The 17,709-nt window shown below is 43.0% G+C and overlaps 1 protein-coding gene across 2 annotated transcripts in view; it reads right to left on the bottom strand.

Annotated features, from left to right (window-relative positions):
- Window positions 1–16,427, bottom strand: part of CLIC6 (chloride intracellular channel 6) — a 34,851-nt gene extending 18,424 nt beyond the window's left edge. For both annotated transcript variants that reach the window (XM_061988647.1, XM_061988648.1), the window contains exon 1: window positions 14,832–16,427. In XM_061988647.1, coding sequence (XP_061844631.1) covers window positions 14,832–16,334 — 1,503 coding nt within the window. In that variant the 5' untranslated portion in view covers window positions 16,335–16,427. The remainder of the gene's footprint in view (window positions 1–14,831) is intronic.
- Between the last annotated feature and the right edge of the window lie 1,282 nt (window positions 16,428–17,709).

Below are 17,709 nucleotides of genomic sequence, written 5' to 3' on the forward strand. Positions count from 1 at the left end.
CAGGAGGTGTCTTAGCCACTAGCTGGTCTGATTGTGGATAATCATCAAAACAAGGTATAGGTGTACATGGTACAAGAATGCCATGTGGCAGAACAGCAGTAGCAATGGACAAGGAGAAAGTCTACTACCTCTAAAAGCAATACCAGCAAAGGGTGGGATGTTGATTAAAAAATGAGCATATCTGAAAGGTTACAAGCCACAAAAAGATTGGTGATAAGAAGTGGTAACTTTCAGACAGATCTAAGATGCTGAGTGTCAGACATCAGGAGGCTCCTTGGAGTTGGCTGGCTGCTGCATACATGTCAGTCCTTTTGACAAAGAGACAGATCAACTGCTGAAAACCATCAGTAGTTGTTTGCACCCATTAGATATGAATGCCCATCCACAAAACATGCTACAAAGATAGCATCTTAGGAGTCCTGCTTTAAAGTACTGTCAGGACGCAGAGCTCCAGGGCACAGAGCAGCTGCCAAACTGATGCAAATACAGACCTATGGAAAAGGTGTGTCTGGGATTCTCAGACAGGAGAATTTCTTAGCCCAGCTTTCCTTTGCCCTCATGGGGACCAGGAAATGTAGACTTTTATAATATAATCTGGGCAATATAAATTATGTACTGCACAAATACAGAACAAAAAGATCACCCCGGACTTAGAAACAAGCAGAAAACTTCTATATAGACCATTAGTGGAGATATGCCAGAGGATTTTTTGAAATCTTCCTAAAACATTGTGTAGATTAAAGCTTTTACCCAAAGCTAGGCCAAAAAGAGATTCCAAGGGAAACAGAATGGAAGGAAATGAGTTCAAGGTGGTAAAAGGAATTAGCTTTTCACCTGCACAGCTTCAATTGACCACAGAATGCCATTAAACTGTTATTTTTGTGACCACAGATTATAAGCAGTAGGCTAAAGGTTGCATCTATCCAAAATCAATGGGGTCTTTAATGATGCAGCTCTACATTAGCAGTCATTATTAGTTATCCAGCTAGTATTATTGATAAAATATTTGGTCCTGGAACTGGGCTCTTCTGGCACTGAACTTCAATTTTGGCACTGAGTTAAGGCTGAGCTCCTACACACAGAAATAATGAAACCCTCGCTACCTCAGATTTTAAAATCTCAGGCTTGGGCAAGATTTACGTCTCGCAGACTGGCCACCTATTAGCATGTCATAACATCTTCTAACAATTTCATTACTGCAGCTTTTCTCATTTTCTTAGGTTTCTGAAATTATATTATACTTTATTTCATGTAGTGTTTGCATTAACTTAGCATGGTTATTTTGTTTTATTAGATTTCATAATTCATATGTTCAGTAAGGCTCTTTGCTAGAAATAGTTCTTTGAATGCTCTTGGTTGTCGGTTCATGTTGAAGGATTAACAGCGTGTTGGAGTTTCTTTATAGGATATTTCCCTCAACCTTGTTTTTATGTAGTGAGCAGTGGTTACAGCTTAAGGGGGTTATATACATCTGGAAATTTTAATCCTCTCTAGATGACAGAAAGGAAAAGAAGTCCGAAGCTGTAATTTCCTCTGGTTTCAGTTCTCTCCCTCCCCTTCATGCCAGCAGCCATTTCAGAGCACAGAAAGGCTCCTTTATTCTAACTTTCACTGCATTATTTACTTACTCACGGTCTGCTGGGTAAGTAATTATTGCTGAAATCAACTTAATTGCTTACTAAGTAATTAAACACTTTTGATGCATAGGAAGAAATTTTCCTTCATTAAGAAGCAACTTTGGGGCAATAAACTTTTTACCTTTGTCCAGCTACTTCATAAATAATGAGAAACAAAAGGCCCAAACCCAATCCTTTTACTTCGATGAAATACCCATTTACCTTTTATTTTGATTTTGTCCAGTACTTCTACTGAGCAGTGGGTCTGCCCACAGTCTGCCCTTCCAGTTCTGACAAATATTGAAAATAAAAGAATTATTAAATGATAATTCTGTAAATTGAACAAAGCACAAGATAGAGCAGGTGAAAATTAATATGTGCAGTGTTTTGTAATACATTTACAGAGGCAGTTTTTTTCACTAATATTCACTCTTATTTACATTAAAGAGATTAAAGATTATGTGTGTATGCACCCCTACAAAAAAGAAAACCAAACCAATTCTGGAATTTTACACTGATGTTGCTAGCTTTGGGCCAGACCCTTCACATTGTCACTTGGTATTTTCAACTACAGCTGTTGCGTCCAACAGGACAGTTAAAGGCACTTAACGGGTTCTCTTAAAACAATTTCTAAAAATCAAATGAAATTACAATGGAAAAGTGCAAATTACAGGTTTATTTTCTCAGATATCTTACACCTACCTATACCAGGACCACAAATAAAGCTGCTCTGGAAGCTACAGTATCTAACATAAATTGGGACAGTCCCAAACCTGTTTTCAGAGTGAAATCATTGGTGCCAATCATGATGGGAAGGAGATTAATTAAACATAGATGTTTGCATCTAGCTCCCTGCCACCAACAGTGAAATAAGTATGTGGTAACAATACAAAAGCAATCAGCAACCAGAAATCCACTGCTTCAAAAGCACAACAATAATTTGCTTAAATAATTATTAAATAGCTTGAGTAATAAGGCCTGGACATCCCAAACAAGAGGTGTCTGAAGGAGGCTCCTTGCATGAGCAGATCCTCTCATACTGTGCTGCAGTGAGGGGGAAAGGGAAAACGGATGGTCCTGTGGCCACATCAGTGTTTCAGGGGCATCAGAAAGACATTTCCCTAGGGCTGCTTTGACTTTGAGGTGAGCTCTTTGCCCATTCAGAAAGCGGCCTGCAATGCTTCCTTTGCCGCATGTCATACAACCAGGCACTAAGAGAGAGGGGCCAGCAAGCTGGGCAAAATTCAGCATTTTCCCCGGTTTCCAACTTCTGGTCACAATGCAGTAATCATGCACAGCCTTTTCTTGGCCAGATACTAAATGCTTTAAGGCAAAGTAGACACCCTTTCTACTGTTTTTAGATGCCTTGTCCCCAGCAAAAATACATGAATACTGCAACCCTTTGTGACAGTATACTTTTTTTCCTAAAACAGCTTGGATATTCGTTTCAACAAATTGTACTTTATCCCATCATAACTATCAATGCATTGTTACATATTTATCTCTTATTTTACAAGGCTTACTTATACAATGGTGATGAGCAAGCTTATAGGAATTGTTAAGGAGAAGAGAGGCGTGGAAAGGAAGATCAAATGTAAAAATAAACAGGAAAATCAACTTGTAGCTCACAAGGACTGAAAAGCGTCAGCTATGACTTAATAGAGTTTAAATTAATCTAGCTCAATTTAGGAATACAATTCTCCTACACAAGAAATTGTCATATTGCATTAATTATACTATTGTTTACTATTTTAATACAGAATGAATTCTACATGTATTACCCACACAGAGTGACTGAGACTTCTCAGAGCAATGTAAGCAAACATTGCCACTCCTCCAAAACAGAAGTAATTTTATTTTAATGGGAGATGTGACAAAATCTCCATTGCTTGTTTAAAAGAAAAAAAAAAAAGGGGGGTTTTTTTTTCAGAAGAGAGCTAAAGAATGGATAATGAGAGCACAGGGGACCCTTGTTCCACTCCCCTTAAAGTGATGACAAGGAACGTCATTATCCACTTTAACCATATAAAAATAAATACACAGCCTCCAAAAGATCACTTCCCTTAATTCTTATTCATTCTTTACTTTCAATATTCAATATTATTTTCAAAAATCTGCCAATAGTCTAAAGAAACCAAGAGCCTTTTAACTGAACACAAGTGAAACTCAGAGCTGGGAAACACCATTCAGTTACAGATCAGTGGCTTTAATCTTCTACCAATGAGTTAAAAAAACAAATTTCCTTCTGCTGTGAGTTCTGCCTACAGAGTTCATGCCGTCTGTGTTTGTGCTAATGAGAATATTACCAGGTCACAAGCGCACAAGCAGCTAACCAAATGCTATTAGCTATTTATCCTGTTACAAGAATTATGTTTAAATACCTCCATGCTATTTCTAATCCGTATTTAATAACATGGCAAGATGCCAGCTGAACATTCTACATGGAGACAAAAAAATCTTATATCCTTTTTAAATTCTTACAGGGAATTACTTCAACAAAAGAGCATTATATTCTCAAACACATTATAGGTCTGGGAAAAACAGATTAACTGGTATTTCAGTGACACATCCCGTCTTACACTTCACCATATGATACTTAAACTGTGACACACAGCAATACTGTTTCAATCTAAATGCAAAAACTGTACGCACATACATAAAGTATCTGTTGTTTGTGTTGTAAACAAATAAGCAAATAAATAAGAAATAACCAAATCAATAAGCTATTTGATGGACCTTCAGGGAGTAGGTCATTGGAAGCTTGAGAAAATAATTTGCTGATGGTATTGTTCCTAACTCTGATATTTAAATCAAGAGGTGAAATATGAAAAGAGGGATTTGGTTTTGTGGGGTTTTCCCCTACTAACAGCATGTGGTATTTTAGTCCAAGTAATAAATAATTCAAATGACCAGGTAAAATATTACATAAAAGACCTGTCAGCTCCAGTAGGAACTAGCAAAGACATGCCCTGAAAGAGCAGTTAAAAACCTGGACATAAATATCAGCAAAAATCCATTAGCTTGACAGAAAAGGGGGCTGAACTGTATTCCTTCCCTTCCCAGCATAAATTCAAATTCAAGGCTATTCTTCATTGTGCTCTCTCAACAACCTTGCTTCCATTCACAGGAAACACAGTATTGCTACTTAAAAAACAAGTCATACTGGAAACCAATCAGCTATAATACCGATACTCCTCAAAACCCGGACTCTCCCTGTGGTCTCTGCCCTCAGGGAGCCTCCAGCCCCAGTGGTGCTTCTGGTGAAAAGGACGCTGATGGTTTTGCTGAGGAGTTGGTAGCGTGTGTGTTTCTGTAGGCAGCATAGGCCTCAAAATTTTTAAGTCTTTAGAGTATATTTGGATTCTGTTTCATGTTTCATGTTTCACCTTGCCACTACTATGGAAAAAAAAACTGATTTTTTACAAAACTCTCACGTTCTGTAATAGTTTTTAGAAATATTTTTTAAAATGACTACAGGGTAAACATTAAATGATTCTCCAAGACACAAATGATAATTTTTCCTGAAATCTGAGTAAATGTTTATTTTCTTCAAAACTACTCAATTTTAGTAACTTGAAAGAGCATGCATTTTTTACTCCAGTTCTACTGTAATTTACTTGGTTCTGTAACAATTATATTTCTAGTCTATTGTGCCCAGTTCTGGGCCCCTCGGTTCAAGAAGGATAGGGAGCTGCTGGAGAGAGTTCAGCGCTGGGCCACAAAGATGATGAAGGGAGTGAAGGATATCCCTTATGATGAAAGTCTGAAGGAGCTGGGGCTCTTTAGCTTGGAGGAGACTGAGGGGTGACCTCATTAATGTTTACAAATATGTAAAGGGTGAGTGTCAGGAGGATAGAGCCGGGCTCTTCTCAGTGATGTCCAATGATAGGACAAGATGCAATGTGCAGAAGCTAGAACAAAAGAGGTTCGAAAAAAAATACAAGGAGGAATTTCTTCACTGTTAGGATGAGGGACCACTGGTACAGGCTGCCCAGATGGGTTGTAGAGTCTCCTTCTCTGGAGACATTCAAAACCCACCTGTTTGAACTCCTGTGTGACCTGGTGGTCCTGCTCTGGCAGTGGGGCTGGACTAGATGAACTTTCGAGATCCCTTCCAGTCCTTGAGATTCTGTGATTCTGTGTGCTAAAATTTCAGTGTATGAAGGAGAAAAAACCCAAGATGAGAAACACCACCTTTGCACCTCTGCCTGTTTGTGAGGCTTCACCGTAACCATTTCCCTGCATATGGCACATCCCGCAGCCAGTTGCGATGCAAGCCCTCCTCCCAGGGAAAGCCTCTGAGGGCTGCGTTGGCAACAGGCTGTACAAGCTGCTGCTGTTTACTTTGAGAAGCTAAATATTGTTATGAAGGAATTAAAACACTTTCCCTCAGTGCTGACAAGGCAGGTGTTATTGAAAGCAACTGGAACAGAGTCACTCGAATTGTTGAGGCTTTTATCAGTAAATATTCAGACATTGCAAATGGAAATGTATACAAGTCCTTATCACAGTATGACATTATTTTCTCGCTCAGATAATAAAATCGTGTAACCTTCACATGGCATTTACTTACACTCCTTGGGCAGAGTTCGAGGTACATGCAATTTCTTACTTTTCAAAAGCAGCAGTAGGACCTTTTTAGGAGAGTCACAGAGAAATCAGTCAATGATGGCACAGGTGTTAAGTCTCCATGTTTCACTTCCCCTTCCGTAAAATATTTCTCTTCTCTACCTTACTCCCTTTTCTACCTCTGAAGAAGAGGGACCTGTCTCTTGCTAAAAAGTTTACATCTGCTACCAATTCAAAGTGACTTCACCAGAGATAAACATCCTAAAAAAGTGTGGTAATGTTAATAATTTCCATTATTACTTCTACTAACAATAGTTAAAACTAACTTCTTAAAAGAAACCAAACCCACAAATATGATTTTGCATGGATCCATACAAGACTGTAAGAAAGGCTGAAATGCAGAGTTCCTGTGACAGCTAATCCTGGCTGATACCCACCAAGATGAAGAGCCCCAAAAGGCAGAATTGTTTGTGGAAGCAGAGCAGTCACAAGGTTGCCTAATCCCTTTCCTGTGAACACAACAGTGAAGTGCTAGAGAAAAATGACTTCAAAGGGAAGAAGGCATGGAAGAAAAAATTGGTTTAGTATTAAAGATATCTAATAAATAGAATTACTTTTTTAACCAACAAAAAATCATTTTATTTTCCTTAGGGATGCTAATAAAATAAAAATCCAGATTCTCGAGGGGACTGGGCACTATTTGTTGCACCCATGCTGGGAAGGGGACAAGATACCTTTCTTTTTAATTCTTTTTTAATGCCCACCACGTTCTGGTTTCTTAAAGCGTGCAGTTAAAACATCTCATTTTCCACAAGCCATCCCCAAATCCATGAGAATCAGAGGCTGCTGACTACCATTTAAATCTACATACTGCTATAATAGAAAATAACAGCAAATAAGCCACACACTGCCTAACCATAAGGTTGCTGGATATTCGTGGCTCCTTGCGTTATACTTTTCTGATGTTGTCTCACTTTGCAAGTAATTACTACATGTTGATGGTGTCAACGAGAGAGCAGGAATAACTCTGTGTCTATGGCACTGACTTGGGAGAGGAATGAACTCTAATATTCCACTTATGTTCCAGGTTACCACATCAGAATCTCAATCACCTGTGTGCCACATCAGTGTCCTAAATACAGGGCTAACGATGCAGCTACTGCTGCCCCCTCCGTTTTGGCAACTGTGCCTAAGCCTCTTGCAAATGAATCTAGACCCAACACTGACAGGTATTATTTCCTCGAAAAAAGCTCTGAATCTTTATTTAACAAAGACTATGTATAAAATGTAATCTGAATTTATTAATTCAATCTTAGTATAGTAATATTTTTCAAGTAATTTTTCCAAATCCTTTTGCTCCCCTCACCCAAAAAATCATTCACCACACTCCAGTGTTTTATATTTGTGAATGCCATGAGTCCTATAGACTGGTTTGTTAATAATCTATATACAAACATGAATCAAGCCTCAAATTAAACAGGCAGCTTAACAATTCCCACATGCAGCTGTATGCCAATCACCTCCTACAACAAATACCAAACACTTCTGAAGAAGACAGCAGCTCTCTAACACAACTTACGAAGTGAAGGTTCACTTAGACAACTAGGGACCAAAAGCAGAAAGGAGATAAAGGAAAACATTTAATCTTGCCCCTGGCCTGTGATGATCACAGGTAAGACCAGCCTTTAAACAAAGGCAGAACTCAATGAGCAAAGACAGTATGGTTGAATTTTGGGCAGAACATTGATCTCATCAGAAGTTTCCGCTGACTTCAGCCAGTGAGAAATACCTAGGACTAAATCAGGAAATCGTCCCCTGTTTAGTGAAAGGCTTAAATAGCATGTGATTTTAAGCTTGTGCTTACAGTAAAACACATGGTGAGATGCTTTGCTGAAGCAGGGAGCTGAGAGTAAATAAAAATAGGAAGAGGTCTAGGAATGTAGCTTTGAAGACATTTACTTTATTTCAAAACTTTTTTTTTCCCTAAAACAAGCCTGAAAACCACAGAGATCTGCAGTCACATTGAGAATAAACAGATGCTTAAGGCTTGTACAGTCCTGTGTGCACATACAGTTTTAGGACTTCCAAAGCATGGGGGGGAAAAAAAAAATTACTCCAAGAAGATGACTGGATCATTAAAAGAAATAGATGCAACTTCATAGTTCTGATTATTTGTGTCTATTTGTTTGGGTTTGTCTTTCTAGAACAGGACTTGGCATAAACAACTATGACAACTAAGTCAGTTGTCAGAACTGACACTGGCATAAACAAAGAGAGCACACTACTGCTCCGTTAAGCATCCCTTCAGAAGCAAAGATGCAAAACTAATTTTGGTGTAGTTTTCAATGCTGTTCTTTCATCAACAGCTTCCAGGAACCTTGTTTCTTTTTTGCAGTCTAAGCTCTAAAAAGGTGACAACCTGAATGGTCAGAAAGGAAAGCCTGAGAAATAAAAACGAGATAGATTGCACATTCAAACAATTTGCATAGCTCTGTCAGAGAAAAAGAAAAAAAAAAGAAAAAAGACTGGTATCACTGCCTTTCAAACCAAAGTCTCCCAAGCATAGTTTTATTGAAGACTGCTGGGAAAGTACTCAGACCCCAGGAAAAACTGCTGCAGGTGCACCCAACATGTACAATAACCCAAAGAGTTATGAAAGGAATTTGCAAAGCCAGTTCCTCTTAAGCTGCATTAGAGAACCTGCAATTGCCATATTCCACCTGAAAAAAGTAGCTGAGAAAGGGTAAATACCCATGGGAAGGGAGCCAGTTTCCTGCTTTGTACAACAGCCTCGGGAAGAGAAACAAAAAATGTCTTTAAACAAACACACCTCTGCTGATTCAGTACTTTTTGTACAGCTGTATGTAGTCAAAGAATCACAATCACCATACAAACAACTAATTAACCAGCTCCAGAAATGTGGGGCAATGCTGGTTTTGCTGGGCAGCCCCACAAGGCTCAGTTCTGACCAGCCTTCGTTTGATTCTGGTTTCAGCAGATCTAGTCTACACAGTGCTCATGCTCTGCTCCAGGGCAATCATTTCTCCTGAATTACTTTCTTCCTCATTCTGGACTAATGCTGCTAACTAGTCAGTTATAAAAGTAGACATCCCATAGCAAACTGTAAAAAAGAATATCTGAAAAAAAAAAAAAGGTGGAGGGAAACAATATATATAAAAATATGATGGGATTTTAGTGGCAGCAATGTGGCACCTGAGGAAAGGTCCTGCTTTCTGAAGAAGGTACACAAAATGCAGCTTGAGAAACATAAAAACAGCAAGTGAGGAGAAAGGAGCAGATGTTTTCCTAAGAGGAGATACAGCATGATTTTGACACAAAGTGAAATGCAGCAGCACAGGCTGGGGTGGAGGGAAAGAGAAGCTGACTGTTTTCCATCATTGCCCAACCCATTCCAAATGCTCCTCTGTTCATTTCATGACAACTTATCCTCTGTGGCCATCACACAAATCCAATGTGCTCACCTTTGGCAAGCTCTGGATAATTCCCTTTGCTTGGACAAATATCCAGTAATTAAACTTCACCCTAGACCTCTCTTAATCCATAAATATGAAGCCAGTGTAACTCCAGACATACAAATCTCTTTCACCCTCCAGAGGTCATCTAAATGCTAGGCTCCTATGGTGAATCCACACTAAAAAAAGGACAGTAAACACCTGTCTACTTGCATTTTGACAGAGGATGACAGTTATTCTCCTTATAAATTATACTCAACTGATTTACAGATTGACTGCACCAATGAGCAAAAGTCAAGACCTTAAGCACAAATACCAACTCAGTGATCATACTGTAAATGTTTACATCAAGCACAGAGTTCACCAAATGGGCATAAAGGCTAGGAGGTTTGTCCTATTTAAAAAAAAATCATTCCCATTCAAGTTGTGTTTGGAGGCACAGATGCAAGCACCTCTTATTCTTATTTCTCTATTCACAGCAAGGTTTTTACTTTCTTGTTTATTAAACCTTCAGATAATTCAGCATAGCTCTAAGGACATCAAGTTAGTCAAGCATATCACAGGAATGGTGCAAGGAAACTCTGTGTCAGTAAAGTAACGTTGGTCCTAGTAGGAATTAAGCAACTCTCTGAATGAAAATAAATTACTTTGATTTAGAGACCAAGAATGTCACAAAACTGAATAAAGGCTATTACTTTTCATTGGACAAAACCTATTCCTTTATGCTCACAGTAATCTTTCACTATACACCATTTAACCCAGAAACTAGGCAAGAATTGTTTTTGGAGGTGAGTAATCTCAGAGAAGGCCTTGTGCTCAAGCTGGGTTGTCTGGCCAACTGTTTCTGTTCAGCACTTACAGATAAATCACTATCTCTCGTAATCTTTGAAATGATAAATTCTGCAGTTGTGATTCTGGTGTTTAAGTTTCCTATCTGTAAGAAAAATTAAAACTGATTGGTAGGTAATCTTGGAGAGGTTTTGGTTGTTTTTTGTCTTTGTTAACGTAGAAAGAAACTTTTAAGTCCTACATAAATGTTGACATTTCTTAAAATTAACTGAATAATTTTGGTGAAAGTTCTTCTGTGTTCAAATTGTAAGATAATGTTATGATATTTACAGATGTTTTCTAACAAAAAAAAAGGCTTTAGCAAGAGAAGAAAAAAAAAGTCTACATATACCATTGACCTTAGAAGACCGGCTGTCAAGCTTCAACATTCACAAGGTGTCCTACACAAGGTGCCAGATATGCATAGCTGGATTACCAAAGACCAATTGGAAAGTACATCTGGATGACCTTTGCAAACGTTTGACTTAGAAAAAACAGAAACATCAACTATTACTATCTAAAGGAAACACACAGTGCATGTTCTCCCATGGGAAAACTGGAATCAAGTACACACAGTGAAACCTTCAAAGCAATTTTGATATGGTCTTGCACTTAACAGTCAAGGAGTCTTATGCAGTTCAGCTTCATTAAGGGCACAGTTCAGTTGCCCAGAAACAGATGTCTGCTGTCTTTGGAGATGCCTTACTACAGCTTGTCTGGCATCGAGCTGCTGGTCCAGAAAGACGTTATTTCCCATAGATGCTGTTAACCCTGCTAAGAGCTACAGTATCTCAGATAGCATGAGATCCCGGTGTTGAACCCTGGGTATCTGAGTTCAAACTAAATAACTCTGCATAGCAACCCAAATCAGCTTAAAAGAATAATTGCTGGTACCCATGTTGTGGAGCTAGTAGGAATTTTGCCACCCACCTCACTGTGGGAGGTACAAGACGACACAATATTCACAATATTCCAATACATATATGCAAATTTAAATGACCAAATGCAAAGCATCAGGAAGCAGAAGAGGTAAAAAACCACAACAAAACACAACCCTAAAATGAACAACCTTGATCAACAGCAGTAAAACACTGATCATCAGTTAGATCTGAAAAGTTTATTTCTAATTGTGATGCTTCTGATTGTTAGTCTAAAAAGGTTATGACTGAAAGACTACTAGGTTCTTTAATGTCAGACAAGTCTAGTGTAAAGCTCCCTAGCAAGGCAGTTGCAAGGATCATTCAGTCCTACTACTGATTATTTTCTTGTGATTTTTTTTCTTATTATGTGACTTACTTTCAACATTTCTCTGTATTTGTATAGTGCTATCAAATCACAGCATGAACCTCCTGTCTCTATCCCTGTGCATGCAGGCACAGACTACAGGCAGAGAATGCCCACCTTGACCATTTAACAAACAAGCCAAAGATCAACAAGCAGATGAAACGAACAGAAATTGGCACCACAAAAGAATCAGAAACAGGACTTACAATAAGCTCAATATTTTAAACAGCCTAATTACCTCCCAATTTCTAGTGGTGTTTTAGAAGGGTAGAGTTATAAACAGAGGTTTGAAGATGGTGAGGGAGCTGATGGATAATGTATTTACAAGGAATTCTCTAGTTGCACAGGAGAAAGCACATAAGGTGCTTGCTGAGAAACACAGCCCAACGGGAAAAGAGGTCAGCAGCACTGACAAATTAGAGGTGGATGTCAACAACTCAAAACACTAAAGCTAATAAGCAGGCATAGAGTAGTTAGTGATAGAGCATAAGAGGGGTAGTCACATGCATTAGAAACATGCATGTGAAGGGAAGTGTTTCAGGCTGGAAATTAGCTTCTAACATTTTGATCACCTTCTCGCTTCCTTAACCCTGGAGTTTAGCAATTGCTCAGGAAGGACCACCATATCTGTGGAAAATATGCTGTAGTCAGACACAAACATTCAATAATCCCCAAATTCCAGAGTTCACAATTCCTACATTGGTATCCATTCTTCCCCTTTTTCCCATCAAAATACATCAGCGGCTATTTAAGCACAGCATTGTCTGTCTTAAAACCTCCTTTAAGCCACCACAGAGAACTTCCAATCTCTCTCTTTTTATACCATCATTCCTTCTGCATGATAGTGTCTTGAGATGAAAGCAAAAGCAGCATGAATGTTGAACGCTTCTGACAGAAAGAAAGAGAAGTGCTTCTTATCTCACACCACAGCAGTCCTAGCACATTTTGGTAGGTGGGAAGATGCTGAGATCTCTAGTAGGCCTTTTATTTTCCTCCATGAAACTGGAGAAACTCGTAATAGTGTCTAACTAAAAACCTAATCTAATCTAATCTCAAACCACTCCCAACTAAAAAAAGATCTAGCTCCAGGTGAAATGAAATATTCAAGCTTTGTAATACTTCTCCACTGAAATAATTAGAAAAGTAGCTGTGTTGTTTTCTAGGCATTTTTAAGTAAGTTATCATAAAATGTTACTCCTTCTGTCATTATTAATTCACAAATGTTTTAAAAAACTATGCTTACTCCTAATACTTGGTGACTACAAAGTCACAGAAGATGCTGTTACTCTTATCATAGGCTACTCACTAATTTTGGCCATGATGTTCTTCCATAAAGTGTGCACCCAAGAGCAATAATGCACATGTATCCTGCGTTACTTTAGCTTCTGACACTCTCCATCATTCACTGATGGATATAAAAGCATAAATCAAGAATGTTTTTAAAGTATACAAAAATGTCCCTGCAAAGAGGGCTGTTAATCTGTGAGCCAGAAAGTCCATAAATCACCTCTGCCAGGCTCAACAGTAACAGCTGCTGCTGTTTGACACAAAATCAGATTTCAACTCCATCTAGCTACCATATGCCAACTTGATGTACAGAGTTGTCTTTAGACCACAGCACCCATCCCAGCCTGCCTGATAAGGCATTGCTTAAACTAGGGAACAGCTGAGGAGTATTCACCAACATCAGCCATTACTATCACTCATCTTTCCAGTATAGTATCATCCAGCACATCTGACGCGACTATGTGTGAGCCTCAGAGCATTCCTCAGGTTTTTTCAAGTAACACTCCTTCAAAGGAGGCTCAGCCTTGAAAAACGGGAGTGTATGCTGAGGTGGGATAAAATCAAGGCATAAACATTGATTGAGCTGTAACACCCCCCCCAACCCACCTAGTAATTACGGGGTTTTTTTTTCCCCCTAGCTTTGTCTGCTAAAGAAGCAGCCTCAGCTAACTCAAGAGGTAGAGCATTGACATGGGAAATACGGCTTGTAGTGCAGAAGGTCCCAAATACCTTCTGCTTCCCTAGTTTTATTTCCTTTGTTTAAGGTCTGCTCTGAGAAAAATATGCCACCTTGCCCCATGCTAATTCAGAGGGATCAGAGAAGAGGGAAGAAAAACACAGTGGTTTCTGCACACAAAAAATTCACATCTAGTATTTTATCTCTGTGGATAGATGCTGTTTCCACACCAAGTCCCACGGATTTGGGTGGGATTCCAGGCACAGGCTAGAAAGAAGCTCTAAAGCTCCATACTATAAAGTACCAGAGATGGGGTTCCTCTTTTTTTTTTTGTCCATTTCCCTTTAACCTAAATCTTCTCTGCCCAAACATACACAAACAGGACAGTTACAAGGGATGCTATGCTGTTGGGCAGTTTACTGACCCTGAATGCAGCCTTGACAAACTTTGGAGCAATTATCTAAATGTCATTCATAGTTAATGTCAGAAAATCCTAGCATCATATTTTAAATTGTATTTTCCCTTTCCTTACATCTCAGCTCACATGGCATCACGTGTAACTTTCTTACTGCATTCTGTATATCTTAAAATGCGTTGAGAACACTTTGTGGCACAAGTCACAGCTAGCAATTCCAAATAGATGCTGCTGGGCACATTCCCACCCCTGCCCTGGGTCCCTGCCCAGTGAGAAGGGTATAAGCAGAGCCCAACTCCATGGAAACCGAGATCCCTAAATATCCTTTCCATTTAAGACTAGAAAAACGTAAAGTAACAAGAACAGAGCTCATCAGTGGACATTCTGGGGGAGAATACCTTTCAGGCCAGGTCTGTGTTTTTCTGGGTTGAGTGATACCACCAACTTCCAGGGGTGCCTTCAGGCACTGTACCAGGAACCCTGTGCCATCCTGCCTGCTCTTTGATGAAGGAATAAGGAGCCAGAGGCAAGTTTAGTTTGGGCATTAATAACCAAATGACTTTAGCCAGACAGGACTTTTGCCTGCCAGATTTAAGCACTACTCATCACTGACACTGCCTGGGGTTCCTGGAGGAGGAGAGGGTGATGAACCCATGTTTCCCCAGCAGCCCCTCACATCCTACCTTGACAAAGAGGGAAATGTCATGTTCCTGCTTCTCCTCAGCCTCCTCTTCCTCCTCCACGGCGGCGGGCGAGCCGGTCTCGTCCTCCACGTCCTCAGCCCGGCTCCGCAAACCATTCAGACTCCTACCTGACCCATCCCACTCGCTGCCCTCGGGGGCCAGGTACTCGCATGGCTGTCCCACTGCTGACACGTCGTCTTCCCCTGGCCCTGAGACCGCGATCCCCGCTTCTGACACTGCCGGGGCTGCAGGTTCCCACTCCGTCCCTGAAGTCTTCGCTTCTTCCTCGCCGTCGGGGAGCACCGGTGACCGGCGTCCGCCGTCGGCCTCCCCTCCGGCCGGTACCACCGCCTCCGCTTCCTCTCGGCTCTCGGGAGCAGTCGCACTCTCTGCCGGAGCCGACGCCTCCTCGCAGACTGTCTCCGACGGGACAGTCTCCCACATTGCATTCTCGGGGACTGTCTCCGCAGGAGCTATCTCCTGCACCGTGTCTGCGGGGATTGTCTCCGTAGGGGCTACCTCCTGCACCGCATCTTCGGGGACTATCCCCGCTGGGGCGACATTCCGCACCGTATCTTCAGGGGCTGTTTCCGCTGGGGCTGTCGCCGCAGCCTCCTCAAGATCTGTCCCCTCTGAGACTCTCTGCCTTAGCGGCTCTTCGGTGTCTATCGCCTCCGCCTCTTCGAGGTCTGTCCCCGACGGTGCTTCCTCACCGACTGCCGCCTCGGGGTCTGTTCCGGCCGGGGCTGTGACCTCCGCCGCCACCTCTTCGGGGTCTGTTCCCGCTGAGGCTGTCGCCGCCGCCTCTTCGGGGTGTGTTCCAGCCGGGGCTGTGGCCTCCGCCGCCACCTCTTCGGGGTCTGTTCGCGCTGTGGCTGTGGCCGCCGCTTTCTCGGGATCCGTTCCCGCTGGGGCTGTGGTCGCTGTTTCTTCGGGGTCTGCCCCCGCCGGGGCTGTGGCGGCCGCCTCTTCGGGGTCTGTCTCTGCCAGAGCTACCTCCTTCGGGTCTGTTCTCGTCGAGACCGCCTTCGCCTCTTCAGACACTGTCCCCGCTGGGGCTGCCTCCTCGGGCTCCGGCCCCGTTGAGGCGTCCGCCGCGTCCTCGAGATCTGCCCCCATGGCCGCCCGCACCGGCTCCCCTCCTAGCAAACCCTCGCCTCTAGGGCTGCCTCCGACGGGGTCTCGCAGCTCAGCCGCCGCTGGAGCCTGCTGCCCCGCACCCGGCCCACCCGGGGTCTCCGCCGTCCCCTCGGGACAGTCGCTCCGTGTCCCGCCGCTACCCCTGGCGGGCACCGCCGCCGCGTCCGGCTCCTGCCCAGCCGCGGCCTCCCCGCTCTGTCGCAGCGCCTCGGTGGCCGGGCACCGTTGCGGAGGCTCCGTCGTCCCCTCGGGGGACACCCCGGGCTGCGTATCTCCTGTCGCCGCTTCCTCATCGCCACCTTCCTGCGGGAGGTCGCTCCCCTCCTGCGGTGGGGCATGAGGCCGCCCCGGGCTCTCCGCCATGCTGGCTTCCCCCACGGCCGCTGCCCGAGAGCGCAGAGGGGCAAACGCGTCCGGCCACGGGGACGAAAGGAGACCTGCGGAGCCGCTGTCGGGTATCAGCGCCGGGAACTGACGGGGGGGACGACGGCGCCTGCGCACGGGCACCCCAGGGCTGCTCGCCCGTGTGTATGTGTGTGTGTGTGTTGTGTACGTGTGGGGGCGGCAGCCACAGGTGCCCACGCTCCTCCTCCCTTGCGTTCCCCGCACAGGGCAAAGCCAGCAGATGTCTCGCCCCACTCCCTCCCACCCCCCGTCGACCCTTCCGCCCCGGTAAATCACTTTTCACTGGTTTTGACTAAAACTGTCACAGAAGCAGGTATCGAGAGCGTGGCCGTGATGGCACCAAGTCTCCTCTCGGCCGCCTCCTCCGGACTCACCGGCTGCTTGCAGGTGTTCAGAAGTAAAGCCTTTGCAAAGCATGGCCAAAAAAGCTGGCCCGCCCTTCTCTCCAGCGGCCCAACTGGGGCTGGCTGGGCATGCCTGCCAAGCACCTGCTGCTTGCCCTGCCTGTCCCTCGCCTCCCACCCCAAAACCCCCAATTCTTCCTCTACTTTCCCCCATCTCTGCTGCTTACAGCCTCGGGACCAATATCTCTTGCAGTCCTCGCAGACTAGGTCTTGCTGGTGTCCCCAGCCACCAGCCTGGCACCCCCAGCCACCAGCCTGGCACCCACATGCCTTGGGCCCACTGGTAGGTGCTGGCAGATGGGTCTGACAGTCTCCCAGGGGCTGAGAGTTTGCTGTCCACCAAAACAAGGAAAGGGACACCATTTTCCAAATCCAGGTTTACAAAGAGAACCACTCATAGCCCCGCTGCTGCTGATGCACTGAAACTGGAGGACACCCAGCAGCCTTGCAGAGTTTCTTAAAAATACAGAGACAAAAGAACTTGTGCAGTCATCATCTGAAGGGATATGTCTTGAAGATTTAGGTATGAAGGCTCTACATCTGCCAATGGAAGTCTTGCAACTGGACCCATTGTAAGGCAATAATTACACTTCTGTGTTAGGGATTCTGATATCAGCAGAATGACACATCCCAGTCATCTCTATTTCTATACAGATATCAGTTTACTAATTTTAACCCGTGCTGAATGGTTCCTAACCCTTGGCCTGAAGGCTGGCCACATCCCTCAGGTACATTACAAATCCCATCTTACAAAGCTTTCAAATGTGAGACGGCACACAGCTGTCTTTAGTTGTACTCACCATCCACAAGTGCTGCCACATTGTTGCCTGTCCAGTAGTGGATAGGATACTGGCTGGAAGGAAGAAGGCTCATGCCAGGTTTTTATGGTAGGAATGAATAGCAAAGCAACATCCATGGCATAGAAGTGG

The sequence above is a fragment of the Colius striatus genome, chromosome 1 (genome assembly GCF_028858725.1).
Source record: "Colius striatus isolate bColStr4 chromosome 1, bColStr4.1.hap1, whole genome shotgun sequence".
NCBI classification, from domain to species: domain Eukaryota; kingdom Metazoa; phylum Chordata; class Aves; order Coliiformes; family Coliidae; genus Colius; species Colius striatus.